Raw genomic sequence first — 16,948 nt, forward strand, 5'->3', positions numbered from 1 at the left:
GTGTTTTCCCCCACTTTTTCCTAAAAAACAAAACAAACAAACAAAAAAAACATTCCTTATAGTATAGTACAAGACACAGGATCTTTGTCTAAACCACGGTTAGTCCAAAGCAGCCCATCTGCGATGTGGGCAACGTAGAAAACACTGCTAACAGGCCCATGTAACAAACGGGTCAAGGAAGGGTTTAACAGAACTGGGACAGCAGCTTGGAGAACATTATAACTAAAACTGGCATCAGCTGATACCTAAACATGCACCTAATAAAACTTAATTAAGTAAACTTACAAATCTGAGAAACAGATGTCCAATGCTGAAAAGCCAAGGCAGCACTAACTGAAGTAGTATAGTGTGTTAAGAGGGAAGGGAGGAACCCTATTCTTTAGATCGGCTCGAATGAGGACTGGTCTAATCCACCTAGCAATGGTGGAGTGAGAAGCAGGGAGACAAAACAGGAACCTGATTACCTAAAAAAGGCTGTAGCCAAGATCAACTCCCACAGTATGTCCCACGTTTCTGAAAACAGAGCTGTCAGGGCCAATAATTGCCCCTTGATGGTACTTATGGCAAGATGCTGGTTCTTATTAGCTAGGGGCAGATGGATGGGTATGGAAAATCTTCTTATGAGGGGTGTAGGGAGGCAGTCAGGTGGCTGTACAGTTAATCATTCGCTCCCATCTGTGGAATATGTGTAAAACCCCATGCTGCTACAGCCAACATATGTTATACTTCAGCTGCAGCAAAAGGGTTAAACATACTGTGACCACTTTCTTAGTGAGTCTCGAGATTTTTAAGAAGCTATTGAATTTTTACACTCTCTACCTCCACACACACTAAACTACTTAGGTATGTTATACTCTACATTGAAAACTACAAGAACTATTAAATGTTAGAAAAAAAAAAAAGAAAAGAGACATGGAGTTAACTGATCCAGAAAGCTGTTAAAGGAATGCAGCTAAAAACTTGATAAAAAAATATCAACATAAAAGAGGTAAGTAAGCTTCTCTCAGTAAAGAGGAGACTTCCTTCACTTAGGTAGATTTGCAAAAAACGGAGGCTTGCTGAGAGTGGTTATATAGAGGATGTTCCCGCACTTTTTATTTGCCAGTGTCAAATCAACTGAAGGCAACAGCATAACCCATAGTTGACTACTGGCCAATTCATACTATGTGCAGTGACCGGCATTTTACTGCACTGTAAAACGCCGGTCACTGCTAGGACACATAGAAAACAATTGTCCTGTGCCCTGTACTGTACAATTAAGAAATAAATGTTCTGGGTGAAGTTTGGATTTAAACATACTGTGACCACTTTTTCATTGAGATAATTGTTCATTTGTAAGAGATTATTGAATTTTCAGCTCCCTATACAGTTCTCAACACCCACATTAAACCACTTAGGCATGGTATATTGTATACAGAAAATCACAAGAACTATCAAATGATGAAAAAAAATAAAAAATAACTACACATATGGATGGCCATGGCAGCATTACTGGTCATAAACCCTTTTGTGCCCAGAGGTGATTGATGCCTAGATGCCCAAGCCAAATGTGTTTGGTAACTCTATAATAACTTCATGACTAATCTGCACGCCTTTTTTGGTATTTGGTACGTTGTTCTATTAAAAGCCTGCTCTATTGTTTAGAGGCTGACAAATGCATAAAAACAGGATTTTTATAACAGCTTACCTGTAAAATCCTTTTCTTGGAGTACATCACGGGACACAGTGCCATAGTAGTTACTATGTGGGTTATAGGCCACCTTTAGGTGATGGGCACTGGCACACCCTAAGACAGGAAGTTCAGTCCCTATATAACCCCTCCCACTACTGGGAGTACCTCAGTTTTTGTAGAAAAGCAATATACGTGTATTAAAAGAGGTGAGGGACCTCTGTGTCCCGTGATGTACTCCAAGAAAAGGATTTTACAGGTTATAAAAATCCTATTTTCTTTATCGTACATCACGGTACAGAGAGCCATAGTAGTTAATATGTGGTATTTCCCAGAGCAGTGCCAAATGAGGGGAGGGAGACACAACAAAAGTAGGGCACCATGAGACCAGAGAACTTATACTGCTGCCTGCAGCACACTGCGACCAAAGGCGTTATATCCTCATGCCTTTTTTACATCCACCTGATAGAATCTGGTAAATGTATGGACTGAAGACCAAGATGTGGCCTTGCAGATTTAAGCCATGGAGGCTTGGTGATGCACTGCCCATGAAGCACTAACAGCCCTGGTGGAGTGCGCTTTGATTTGAGAAGGTGGAATTTTCTTCTTCAAACCATAAGCTTGAACAATTACTTGCCGAATCCATTTAGAAATAGTCGATTTTGATGCTGCCTGTCCTCTTTTAGGACCTTCAGGCAACACAAACAAAATATCAGTTTTTCGAATCTGAGCAGTCGCCTTCAAGTAGACTTTGACTGCTTTCACCACATCAAGAGAATGTAGTGATTTTTCTTCAGTAGAACAGGGTTCTGGAAAAAATGAAGGCAGAACAATGTCCTGGTTTAGATGAAAACCTGACATTACTTTCGGTAGAAAGTTAGGATGAGGAACAATACTACCCTATCCTTGTGAATAATTAAATATGGCTCTTTACAAGAAAGAGCTGTCAACTCTGATACCCTTCTTGCAGAAGATATGGCTACCAGAAAAACTAGTTTCCTTGTCAAAAGGACCAAGAGAATATGTTGTATCGGCTCAAAAGGCTGTTTCTGTAAAGCCAACAGAACTAAATTCAAGTCCCAAGGTTTCAGGGGTGACCTAACCGGTGGATTAAGCAACGTTACCCCCTGTATAAAGATATGGACCAAAGATTACGAAGCAAGTGGTCGTTGAAATGATACCGATAAGGCAGAGACCTGGTCTTTGATAGTACTCAAGGTCAGCTTCATCTCTAACCCTATTTGCAGAAAGTCAAGGACATACAAGGACATATGACATACTTCCTGGGGTGCCAACCCTTGGATTCACACCAGGAAACATATGCCTTCCAGACTCTATGATAAATTCTTCTAGAGGCCGGCTTCTTTTCATTAATCAAGGTAGATACAACTGAACCTGACAGCCCACGCTGTCAGAATGTGGGTCTCAATAGCCAAACCATTAAATTTAGTGTTTGTAAGGTAGGATGGAATACCGGACTTTGCGGAAGTAGGTCTGGACGTGGTGGTAGGGTCCATGGGTCCCCTACCACCATCTTTATGATCTCTGCATATTAAGATCTTCTGGGCAACAAGAATCACCGACTTCCCTTCCTGCTTGATCCTGCAAAGAAGTCATGGAAGAAGCAGAATAGGAGGGAATGCATAAATCAGTGAGAACTGATTCCACGGAACCACAAAGGCATCTGTTCCGCATGCTAGTGGATCCCTTGTTCCTGAGTTGTCGATCTTCTTGTTGAACCTGGATGCAAACAGATCTACATTCGGGATCCCTATCTTTGGCATATTGCCAGGAAGATCTCGGGATGAAGGGACCATTCTCCCAGAAACAACTGCTGGCGACTCAAATAGTCCGCCTGCCAATTTTCTATTCCTGGAAAGAAGACTGTCGGTAGGCAAGGTACATTGTTTTCTGCCCAAATCAGGATATGTTTTACCTCTCTCCGGGCTGCATGACTTCTTGTGCCCCCTTGGTGATAAATTTAAGCCATGGATCCTGACAGGACAATTCAGTAACCTGAACGTCCAGGCCCTCAGGGCCAAGCGAGCTGCCTGAATCTCTAGAATGTTGATGGGCAAGGCCATTTCTGATTTGAACCATTTCCCTTGGACAGTCGCCTCTTCCAGGACTGCTCCCCAACCTGAAAGGCTGGCATCTGTTACCACCTTCCAGGAAACTGGTAGGAAGGATTTTCCCTTTTGCAAATTCTTGGTTATCAACCACCAACTGAGGCTCCAGCACACCTTCTGAGATAGACACATTGGGAAATCTAGAGCTTGGACCTTCTTGTTCCAAGCTAATAGGATACTGTTTTGCAGCAGCCTCGAAAGAAACCGAGCATAAGGAACGGCCTCAAAGAAGCCACCATCTTTCCCAAAACCTCATGCAAAGACGGATAGAAGGATTCTTTTTTGCTTTCACCATCTGAATCAGTTCCTTTATGGTGCTGATCTTTGCCTGGGGCAAGAACACCCTTTTCAAGGCTGTAGCTATGATCAGACCCAAGCATTCTAATCTCCTCAATGGTTTTAGGGAAGATTTCTATAGGTTGAGAATCCAACCTAGGTATTCCAGGTGGTTGACTGTGGTGACCATACTTTGGTCTATGTGAGCTACCGACTGGTCTATCAAGAGCAGATCGTCTAGGTAAGCTATAATCGTTATACCTTGGGCCCTTAATCTGGCTAGAGAGGGGCCAGGAACTTTGTAAACACTCAAGGTGAAGTAGCTAGACCAAAAGGCAGAGCTACAAACTGAAAATGAAGATTTTCTACCTCGAAGTGTAGATATTTCTGGTGAGCAGGAAAAATAGGCACATGATGTCAATTGACGCCAGAAGTTTTCCTCCTTGTAGGATGGATTCACTCCATGCGAAAAGAGCGGATATTTAGAAACTGGTTTAGATCTTTGAGATCTAGAATGGGTCTGACATCTCCATTTGGTTTTGGCACCGTGAAAAGGTTTGAATAAAACTGCAAACCCTACTCTTCTATCGGGACCACCGAGATCACTTTTTGAGACAAAAGACGATCCAGTGCTTGAAAGAGACTTTTTTTTCTCTGGATCCTTAGGAACGTTTGATCTGAGAAAATGAGGAGACAGGGACTCTCAAAACTCTAGTTTTCACCCTAACTCGACACTCTTCCTGCCAGACCCTTGAGAACTGCATAAGTAGAGTGAGTGGGGGCGCCCCTTCATAAGGAGGCTTTAGTATTTTGTTTTGTAGGTTTCCTCCCCCAGGACTTCTGAGGTTTATCTCTTGAACTTGATGGTGGAGGCTGATGCCCCTGGCACTGGAGAAGGAGCTTGTTTAAATGCAATACGTTTACTCCTTTTCCTAACTGGCAAAAGGGTACTTTTTCCACTAGAATTTTTTTGGATATATTTATCCAAATCATTCCCAAACAGCCATTCGCCGTGGAAAGCACAACTAGCCAGAAGCTTTTTGCATGGCACTTCGGCTGACCAATTTTCCAACCATAGTATTCTACGCATATGCACCAGCTCAATCGTAAGATGCGAGGCCTGAAGAATAGACTCTCTCATAGTGTCTATTGCAAAACATAAAGCCCCTTGTTCCTCGGCTAAATCCTGGGCCTACTGATCAGGGATAACCTTGAGCATCTGTTTAAACTGGTCTTTCAAGGATTGACATACACCAATTGCTGCCACTGCAGGTTAAGTCACTGAACCTGCCAGAGAAAATGCATTTTTTAACAGAAATTCCCATCTCCTATCCATTGGATGCACAAGCATTTTAGCATAGTCTACCAGACAAACTTTTATTCATAGAGGATATAGCAGCGTCAATGGCTTTTATCTCCCACTTTTTAGTGAATTTTTCCTCCATAGGATAAAGTGTTGAAAACTTTTTAGGAGGAAAAAATGCTTATCTGGGTGATCCCACTCAGAATACATAAGCTGTATGAATGGACAGGAAAGGCATGCACAGATTGAGGAGGCTTTAGCGAACCCAAACAAGAAGTGGGCTTATCAACTGACTTAGTTAAGGGTAGCATAAAAGTCGAGCGAACCAACTCAGCAAGAGATTGCACCATCAATGTTTCATATTGTGAAGCTGAAGGAGATCCTACTGCATTTTACCCCTCAGAAGAGGAGTCATCAGCCTCTTCACGGTCCCCTGAGGAAAATTCCTCTTCCCCCACCCCGTTCCTCTGTTTGAGGGTCCCGGGTAGTGGAAGGGGACCTGTCGCATTTTGTCTAGGAAGATGCAATTGAAGCTGCTAACCTTTCTTCCAATCCTATCAAAGCTGAGGAAAAAAACTCTTCAGTAATACAGACAGGGGCTGCAGTGTTGGAAACAATTGCAACATCTGAGTAGCCACACCAGATCTCTCAGGGAAGGATGCCATTGTAGAGATGAGACTAAGCGTCTTAAAGCTTGAGGGAGACCCTTTTGAGCCCTTTTTTGGGGTGTTTATACCTCCCCTTCTGACCATAGCCCAATGCACAAATGCAGAGGTACTACCAGAAGAAATTGCACCCACTGCTTGAGCAAATAGTCCAGCAACTGCTGCTGCTATTGATGCTCAGTAAATGTGCCAAGGGAATTGCCTGTGTCACCACTTACATGCCCCCTTCTGCGCGTGTCCCTGCGACAGCCAAATGGAGCTACTTCTAATGCACTCCCGCACTGGACTTTTCTGCACGCTAGCTCCGCGCCCCCTCCGTCTTTCCACAGCGTCCCCCTCCTCTTTTCAAAAGAGCATTTTGCCACGTGAGCGCGGGCCTCCGATTCAACAGGATTGCTGTGTGTGTGTGTGTGTGTGTGTGTGTGTGTGTGTGGGGGGGGGGGGGGGGTTGGGCGGCAAGGAGGAGAGCAGTCAAACAGCCGTACAGGGGTGGCGGAAGGACTGAGAGCATCCGCCGATTGTTCTGGGCTTCCCCCTACCTATCCGGGAGAGCTTCTGTCCAGGTGGATGGTGTTTTTAGAAAAAAATCCCCCCCCAACCTCTTACCGGAGGCCTGGGACTGCTTAGTTGGAGGAAGCCTGCAGCTTCTGCTGACACAGAGCGATCTATGGAAAGCATGAACAAGGTACGTGCTCTAAACAGCCCTCAGTGGTGACTTTAGGCATGACAATATTTACTTTTAAAGGAGACAATCCATAAGATAATTTAAAATTCTTTAGGAATCTCCACTTACCTTATCCTGCTGCAGGGATTCTGTGGCAAAACAGACCCAATCTTCACCCTCATGTTGGGCTCCATTAAAAAACATTCAGGGGCCGGGGCCCCTTTTTATCAGGGGTTCCACTTCCCTGGACTCAGAACGCACTGAGTGAAGCTCAGCCTAGCACATCTTTACGTGTGACCAACACCTAAGACACTGGTGAAAACAACTGAGGTACTGCCTGGCCTATAACCCACATAGTAACTACTATGGCTCTGTGTCCCTTGATGTACGATAAAGAAATGTGTATTTTTTTTCTGTTTGCATGTATATTTTTTATATCGTAAACTTATAATAGCAGCATTAAAGTTCATCTCGATGGAGAGCAAAAATGCTCCCTTGCCGTGGGGTTGCAACCATTCTACAAGGGTTAAATGCTTGTTTAGGTATAGGGGCTGCAAAAAAAAAAGCAGTTTTACTGACTTGACCCTCCTTTCCCCCAGCAGCTGATGCTGTCCTCCATTTCCCCATGCTCCAGCAACAGACTGTTCCTTGGCGTCCTAACATCCAATACAGGGCTATGGGCTCTGCAATGAACTTGATGATGTCAGATGACTGGCATCAAACCGCCAGAGCAGAGAAGGGGGTGCTGGGACTTGCTTTACAACCTGGAGGAGATTGAAGGAGTAGAGGATCAAGTAATAAAAGTTTTTTCTGCAGCCCCTCAGACCTAAACGAGCATTCAACTCTTGCAGGGCAGCCCCATAGCAAGGGAGAATCTGTGTTTTTCCTGGAGTTCAGATTTAAATATTTGGCACTGCAAATGTTGGCAGTGTTAAACACAGTATACTGGAGGTTTTTTTTTCCCCACGCAGAGTTGACAAGTGACAGATGAGATTAAGAACCACCAGCTGCATTGAGTGTTGGCTGGTGGCTCTCTAATGGTAGGGCATTTATAATTGTATACCCGGTTCTGGGTACTGAGCCAAAGGGACATTCATAAACAAAAGATAAGCGGGAAGGGGTTACATAGCTTGCCCAGGCTGACGGGTTTATTTAAATAAAATATTAACTTGTATCAAAAACACAACACACAAATGCATACCTGTTCCATTGATGTTTCATGCAGTTCATTTAAATTTAGGGTGTAAATGCCTTCTTCAGCCCCAAATATTAAGTATTGATCTAAAAGCAAAATAAAAATAAAAAATGTAACTTTCATGAAAATTTTAACTGTATGCTACTTTTCAGAGCAAGGGGGTGTACCATCCAGTTACTTTTCTAGTTCTTTTGTTTATATACTCATATATGTAAATCCAGCCAGATATAAGAACATTTAACTGCAGTTATGTGTTTAATAAAATATGAGCAAACACATAAAAAAAAATATATTTATATATATATATATATATATATATATATATATATATATATATATATATACACATACATACATAACACACAGTATATCACAAAAGTAAGTACACCCCTCACATTTTTTATATATGCCTAAGGCTTCAAGCGATCCAAGTTATCAAGTTATCTGCTTCTAGGATCTGCAGCAAATTTATAAGGGAAGGTACATATACAGGTTTTCTTTGGGAAAATCTGAAGATATTTGGTTCCCTTTTCTAGGAAAATATATAAATAAAAAATCTAGCAAGCCTGGAACATTTATAAAAAGTAGCATTTCAGATTAACATACTCATTCATAAATAGTGTCTCACAAAAGTGAGTACACCCCTCACATGTTTGCAAATATTTTATTATACCTTTTCATGTGACAACTCTGAAGAAATGACACTTTGCTACAATGTAAAGTAGTGAGTGTACAGCTTGTATAACAGTGTACATTTTCTGTCCCCTCAAAATAACTAAAAGCACAGACATTTATGTCTAAACCGATGGCAACAAAAGTGAGTACACCCCTAAGTGAAAATGCCCAAATTGGGCGCAAAGTGTTAATATTTTGTGTGGCCACCATTATTTTCCAGCACTGCCTTTACTCACTTGGGCATGGAGTTCACCAGAGCTTTACAGATTGCCACTAGAGTCCTTTTGCACAACTACATCACGGAGCTGGTGGATGTTAGAGACCTTGCGCTCCCACCTTTGAGGATACCCCATAGATGCTCACTAGGGTTTAGGTCTAGATACATGCTTGGTCAGTCCATCACCTTTAGCCTCGGCTTCTTTAGCAAGGCAGTGGTCGTCTTGGAGGTGTGTTTGGGGTCGTTATGCTGGAATACTGCCTTGGGGCCCAGTCTCCGAAAGTGGAAAATGTAAACAAACAATTTATATTTGTGCCTCACGATCATCCTACCATAGTATTTCCAGAGGGTTTCTCTTCAGCACACTTCCTCTGTTATTCAATATCATTCTTCATTACTCCAATCCCATTGCAAAGCATACATAAAATGCAAGTATTCCAAACTGCAAATCAAAATCATCTCCATTGAATACAGGAAAATATACATACATATATATATATATATATATATATATATATATATATATATACACATATATATAAAAAATATACACATGTATATACTTGTAAAAATCCCTGTCACTGTATATTTATAAAAATAAGTATTGGTCATAGTCTCTGTTCATCCCATTAGGATGTAGAGACTGTAAGCTATTGATCCACCATACCTCCCGTTTTTTAAGTATCAAAATTCTGTCACCCCCTCTTCTATCACGGAATACCTCTTCCAATACCATGAAGCGTAACTCTGATTCCTTGTGTCCTTTCTCTACAAAGTTTTTAGATACTGGTAAACGTGGTTGTAGGTGTCTGATCATGCTGCAATTCTGGGCTATTCTATCCTTGATCTATTGAGTTGTGTCGCCAACATATATGAGATTGCAGGGGCATGTAAGGATATATACCACATATGAGGACTGGCACGTATGGAAACCTTCAATCATTATCTTTTCTCTACTAGTAGGATGCATGCAATGGTCACCTTTCAGTAAGAGATTGTATCAGATGCAATTTAAGCAGGAATAACATCCCTTTCGCTTAAGGAATGTAATTTTGGTTTCCTGGCCATTAACCCTGAATTCAGATCGAACCAGAGAGTCCCTCAGCGTCCTATTATGCAGATAGGCTCTCAAGGGGATTTGTTGCAAAATATCTATTTGGGGATAAGATCGTTTGAGAAATGGCCAATGTTTTTTTAACAATGTTAAAGATTTTCTCACTATAACCATTAAACTGAAACACAAAATTGCATCATCTTGTTGGATTTTATTAAATTGCTGCTGAATAAGTCTCTCTGGGTATCCTTGCTCTCTGAGCTTCTGACACATCTCCCTTAATATGGTTTTCCTAATTGTCTCATTAAGATCCATGTGACCCTTAGTAGTTGGCTCCTCATAATGGATTTAAACACATGTGGCAGGTGATAACTGTTAAATAGTAACAGTTGGTTTCTATCAGTGGGTTTAATATAAAGATTGGAAGTCAATCTTACCTCGATATAAATCCTAGTATCCAGAAATGGAACAGAATCCCCACCAATGTGCATTTTAAATTTCATGTCTGAGGAGAATCCATTCAACATCTCATCAAACAACTTCAAGGATTCAATGTTGCCCCGCCATATCGCAAAAATATTGTCTATATAGCGCAACCAGGTGGCGCAATATCTCTGAAATAGTTAATTGATGAAAACGTGTCTCATTAATGTGAAATTCATTCATGAACGAGCCTGCGTATGGCGGGGCAACATTAGAGCCCATTGCAACTCCATTTAGCTGCACATAAAATTGTTCTTTAAATAAAAAGTAATTATTGTGCAACACAACACAAAATAACTTTTCAAATAATGAAATCTGAGCCTCGGAGTATTCATGACTATCTCTAATAAGTCCAATTGCAGCATCAATGCCTGCCTGATGTGGAATCGATGTGTAGAGGCTTGTGACATCCCAGGTAACCAGAATCTCATCTCCATGGCATGGGGATAATTCCTTGATTTAAAAAAAAAAATCATTAGTGTCCCTGATGTATGATCTTAACAAGGAATTGTGCCGTTGGAACAAAAAAGGAGTCTCTCCCACAAGACTATGGGACGTCCATCCTGGTGGAGACGGACTGTCCTTATGTATTTTTGGCAACATATACAGAAGAGGGATCCGTGTATGGGATGGTACCAAAAATTCAAACAAGTCCCGGAGATTAGCCCATCTTTCAGTGCTGGTTTTAGAATACTTTCTAATTGTTTTCTAATGCCCCAGGTAGGGTCTCTGGTGACTTTCTGTGGTGACACAGTTTGATCATTTAACTGGCGGTGTATTTCCTCTTCATATATTTGCGGATCTATAATCATCACTGAACCCCCTTCGTCAGCTGGCTTGCATATTATGTCATTCTGTTTACTTAAGTCCTTCAATGCTGACCTTTCTTTGCATGACAAATTGTTTGGTGTGTGACCCCTATAGTCAACCTGGGCAATTAGATTTTTCACATGTCGGGTGACCTCCTGAACAAATGTTTCAACCTGTAAACAGGAGAGACCAAGAATACCTTTTGCGTTTCAGTTTAACAGTTATAGTGATAAAATCTTTAACATTGTTAAAAAACATTGCCCCCTTCTCAAACGATCTTATCCCCAAATAGATATTTTGCAACAAATCCCCTTAAGAGCCTATCTGCATAATAGGACACTGAGGGACTCTCTGGTTCGATCTGAATTCAGGGTTAATAGCCAGGAAACCAAAATGACATTCCTTGGGAGAAAGACTTAATGTGATTGTAGCCGTATTAGTGCAATTGTGACAGAGAAAATACCCCAAAAGCTTGTCCTGAAAAATTGTATGTTAGTGCAAATAAAAAAAGCATCACGGACAGTACTCAATTTTCTCTTGGGAGAAAGAGAAAGGGATGTTATCCCTGCTTAAATTGCATCCAATGCAATCTGTGATCTTTACATGCATTCTACTAGTAGAGAAAAGATAATGATTAATGGTTTCCATACGTGCCAGTCCTCACATGTGGTATATATCCTTGCATGCCCCTGCAATCTCATATATGTTGACGAGACAACTCAAAAGATCAAAGAATAGAATAGCTCAGCATCGCAGCACGATCAGACACCTACAACCAGGTTTACCAGTATCTAAACACTTTGTAGAGAAAGGACACAAGGAATCAGTTACGCTTCATGGTATTGGAAGAGGTATTCCGTGATAGAAGAGGGGGTGACAGAATTTTGAAAATTTTAAAAACGGGAGGTATGGTGGATCAATAGCTTACAGTCTCTGCATCCTAATGGGATGAACAGAGACTACGACCTATACTTATTTTTATAAATATACAGTGACAGGGAATTTTTACAAGTATATATATATATATATATATATATTTATTTATTTTTATTTTTTTCCCTGTAGATTCAATGGAGATGATTTGCGGTTTGGAATACTTGCATTTTATGCATGCTTTGCAATGGTATTGGAGTAATGAAGAATGATCTTGATTAACAGGGGAACTGTGCTGAAGAGAAACCCTCTGGAAATACTATGGCAGGATTGTCATGCACAAATATAAATTGTTTCCATTTTCCATTTTAGGAAGGACATTGGGCTCTGTTTGCTTTTTTCATTATAACACTTATGATGGAGGTACGGATGGGGCTTCGGCTCCATGTCTGTCCCTCACCACACATAATGGTCTATACACATATAGAGGTCCCAACTGTCCTAATTTTGTATATACATTAATTAATTGTATTTGGTTCCACAATGTATATTGAATCTTTGGCTATATACTAAGTAGTACAGGGTTAATTCAGCTTCATGTGATTTGATAATTGGGTCATACACCTGTGGGGCACACCTTGGGTTGGGATAAATGCACTATTTTTGTATCAGTATGTCACACACAGTCAGATAAGCCTAAGGAAGAGCAGTGACGCTTGAAACTGTACAGTGGCGTGCTCTTTTTTGTACATATTTTGGAATTGAAATTTAAAGAGGGATTCCACCAAAAAAAAAAAAATATTAAAAGCCAGCAGCTATAAATACTACAGCTGCTGACTTTTAATAAATGGACACTCACCTGTCCCGGGTTCCAGCGATGTCGGCAGCTGAGGCCGATCGATCGCTCGGCTCTCGGCTGCTGCCGCCACCATTCTAGGTGAGGGAATCAGGAAGTGAAACGAATCGGCTTCACTTCCCGGTTCCCTACTGCGCATGCGCGAGTCGCGCCGCGCAATAGGAAATCTCTGCACTGTCACTGGGACCCGTGTGTGTCCCAGCAGACAGCGCGGCAGGGCAGGAAATGGCGTGGACTCCCACGGGAGTCTATGCCCGGAAGTGGGTGTAAATACCTGTCTTTGACAGGTATCTCCACCCACCTCCCCCCTGAAAGGTGTCAATTGTGACACCGGAGGGGGGGGGGGGGATCCGATCAGCGGAGGTTCCACTTTAGGGTGGAATCCCGCTTTAAGTAAAGAAGAATTGCATTGAAGCATTAGTCCCATCTTTTTCTTCTATCTCAAATTGGTGGAGGATTGGGAGTCCACTCTGACCGTGCTGCGATGAGCAGATTAAAACAAAGGAAGGTAACCCACTCATTGATTATATATATATATATATATACACACACACACACTCTGTATTGTCAAAAGTATTGACAAGCCTGGCTTTACAGGAACATGAACATGAACTGTAATGGCATCCAGTCTTAGTCCATAGGGTTCAATATTGATTTTGCCCACCCTTTGCAACTCTAACAGCTTCAACTCTTCTGGAAAGGCTGTACACAAGGTTTAGGAGTGTGTCTATGGGAATGTTTGACCATTCTTCCAGAAGCGCATTTGTGAGGTCAGGCACTGCGAGAAGGCCTGGCTTGCAGTCTCTGCTCTTTTTTTTTCCTTTTAACACATTTTTATTGCGATATAATATAATTTTTGTCGCAGACAAAAATAAATACAATAACATATAACCATTATTGACATACACAGACTATTCAAGTATATATAAACCTCTCAAGTAATTTATCCAAAACATATAAAAATAAGAAGAAAACACAACAACAAAAAAGGGTAGAAGAAAAGAGTATTACAGTCTCTGCTCTAATCCATCCCAAAGGTGTTCTGTTGGGTTGAGGTCAGGACTCTGTGCATGCCAGACAAATTCCTCCACCCCAAACTCACTCATCCATGTCTTTATGAACCTTGCTTTGTGCACTGGTGCGCAGTCATGTTGGAACAGGGAGGGGCCATCCCCAAATTTGGGAGCATGAAAATCTCTTGGTATGCTGACAGCTTAAGAGTTCCCTTCACTGGAACTAAGGGGCCAAGCCCAACCCCCGAAAAGGAACCCCATATCATATCCCCCCCTCCACCAAATGATTTGTACCAGTGCACAAAGCAAGGTCTATTAAGACATGGATGAGTGTGTTTGGAGTGAAGGAACTTAACTGACCTGCACAGAGTCTTGACCTTAACCCAAACACCTTTGGGATGAATTTGAATAGAGACTGCAAGCCAGGCCTTCTCGTTCCAACAACAATACTTGACTTCACAAATGCAATACTTTTGACAATATGACGTGGATATATATCTATATATATATATACATATATACACATACATACATATATTTTACACTCACCGGCCACTTTGTTAGGTACATCTGTTCAACTGCTTGGTAACACAAATTGCTAATCAGCCAATCACATGGCAGCAACTCAATACATTTAAGCATCTAGATGTGGTGGAGATGACCAAGTATCAGAATGGGGAAAAAAGGGGATTTAAGTGACTTTTAACATGGCATGGTTGTTGGTGCTAGGGGAGCTGCTCTGAGTATTTCAAAAACTGCTGATCTACTGGGATTTTCACGCACAACCATCTCTAGAGTTTACAGAGAATGGTCCAAAAAAGAGAATGTATCCACTGAGTGGCAGTTGTGTGAACGAAATGCCTTGTTGATGTCAGAGGAGTATGGGCAGACTGGTCTGAGATGATAGAAAGGCAACAGTAACTCAAAAAAACACTCGTTACAACCAAGATATACAGAATACCATCACTGAACGCACAACATAGCAGAAGACCACACCAGGTGCCACTACTGTCAGCTAAGAACAAGAAAACTACAATTCGCACAGTCTCACCAAAATTGGACAAACGTTGCCTGGTCTGATGAGTCTTGATTTCAGCTGCAACATTCAGATGGTAGGGTTAGAATTTGGCCTAAACAACATGAAAGCATGGATTCACCCTACCTTGTATCAATGGTTCAGGCTGGTGGTGGTGTAATGGTGTGGGGATTTTCTTGGCACACTTTGGGCCCCTTAGTACCAACTGAGTATCATTTAAACGCCATGCCCTACCTGAGTATTGTCACTGAACATGAAATCCCTTTATGACTACAATGTACCCATCTTCTGATGGATAATGCACCATGTCACAATGCTCCTTGCCCTTGGTCATTGTGCAATTTTCCAACATGACAATGATCCAAAACACACATCTAAGGCTACTGTTGCATTTCTGACGAAGAACGGGGTGAAAGTGATTCAGTAGCCAAGTATGTCTTATCTAAACCCAATGGAACATCTATGGGGAATTCTGAAGAGACAAGTGGAGCATCAGTCTCCATCCAGCATCCAGGCTTTTTTTGGATTTTGGATATTGTTCTTATGTTCATTGAGATAAGGATTAAAATCTTACATTTCAAAAGGGGTGTACTCATTTATGCTGATCATATATATATATATATATATATATATATATATATATATATATATATATATATATACCGTATTTGCCGGTGTATAAGACGACCCCCTAACTGTACAGGTTTTTAAAATGTTTTGCCCGTACTCACCGTTTTAAGACGACCCCCCATTCCGAGGCTTCTGACGCTTCATATCCCTCTTCATCGTTCTTGCTGGAGCCATTTCCTTCTTGCTGGTGCTGGAGCCAATCACAGCAAGCAATGTATTTTATTAATGAATACAAAGCCTGCTGGGATTGGCGGAGGCTGTAACATCATCAGCCCGCGCCTCTCTCACTCTCAAAGCCAATCAGAGCAGGCTACTGTGTGTAGCCTGCTCGGATTGGCAGAGATTGTTACTCCAATCCGAGCAGGCTCTGTATTCATTTGAATACATCGCTCACTGGCATTGGCTCAGTGGTATATACTGTATGTAGCCGAAGCTACATACAGTATTACCGGACATCCAGAAGGCATCCCAGCAGCTGACCCGGCGTATAAGACGACCCCTCCTTTTTGCCCAGTTTTTTTAAGTGTAAAAGGTCGTCTTATACGCCGGAAAATACGGTATATATATATATATATATATATATATATATATATATATATATATATATATATATATATATAGTATACAGCAGGTAACATAAGTATTGAACATGTCGCCATTTTTCTAGGTAAATATATTTCTAAAGGTGCCATTGATATGAAATTTTTACCACGTCGATAACAACCCATACATACAAAGAAATCAAAACAAATATGTTGCCAAACCAACCTGTTAACATTCTACGAGGAAGTGAGCTGCCATCTGGACAAAGGTAGGCTGGTAGATGTGATTTATCTGGAATTTGGCCTTCTAAGTAGGAACGATATGTCTCCTCCCCCAGTCAGAAACTGGCTACAGGGGCGTGTACAAAGGGTGGTGATAAAGAACGTGTAGTCAGAATGGTCTAGAGTGGTTAGTGGGGTACTCCAAGGCTTTGTCTTGGGACCAATTCTGTTTAATTTATTTATAAATATAGATGACAGGATAAATAGCTCAATCTCAGTGTTTGCTGATGACACAAAAATAAGAATGGCAATAGCATCACAGCAGGATATAAAAACCTTACAAGAGGACCTGAATAAATTAAGGGAGTGGGCAACTAGATGGCAAATGAGGTTCAACATTGAAAAATGTAAGATAATGAATTTGGGTATTAAAAATATAAAGCAAAATACGCACTAGGGGGAGAGCCCCTGGGAGATTCCAGGATGGAGCAGGATTGGGGGTCCTAGTAAAAGACAGACTGAGCAATAGCATGCAATGCCAAAATGCAGCAAGCAAAGCCAGCAGAATATTTGCATGCATTAAAAAAGCATTTACTCCAGAGATAAAAAGATAATCCTGCCAATTTATAAAACTCT

General features: G+C 41.3%; 1 protein-coding gene across 4 annotated transcripts in view; it reads right to left on the reverse strand.

Annotated features, from left to right (window-relative positions):
- The window catches only part of MAP4K3 (mitogen-activated protein kinase kinase kinase kinase 3), a 783,526-nt gene that overhangs the window by 119,192 nt on the left and 647,386 nt on the right, over positions 1–16,948 (reverse strand). For all 4 annotated transcript variants that reach the window (XM_077486491.1, XM_077486490.1, XM_077486493.1 and 1 more), the window contains one exon: positions 7,908–7,987. In XM_077486491.1, coding sequence (XP_077342617.1) covers positions 7,908–7,987 — 80 coding nt within the window. The remainder of the gene's footprint in view (positions 1–7,907; positions 7,988–16,948) is intronic.

Source organism: Lithobates pipiens, unplaced genomic scaffold (genome assembly GCF_037356315.1).
Source record: "Lithobates pipiens isolate NorthernLeopardFrog02 unplaced genomic scaffold, aLitPip1_a1.2 Scaffold_18, whole genome shotgun sequence".
Lineage (NCBI taxonomy): Eukaryota > Metazoa > Chordata > Amphibia > Anura > Ranidae > Lithobates > Lithobates pipiens.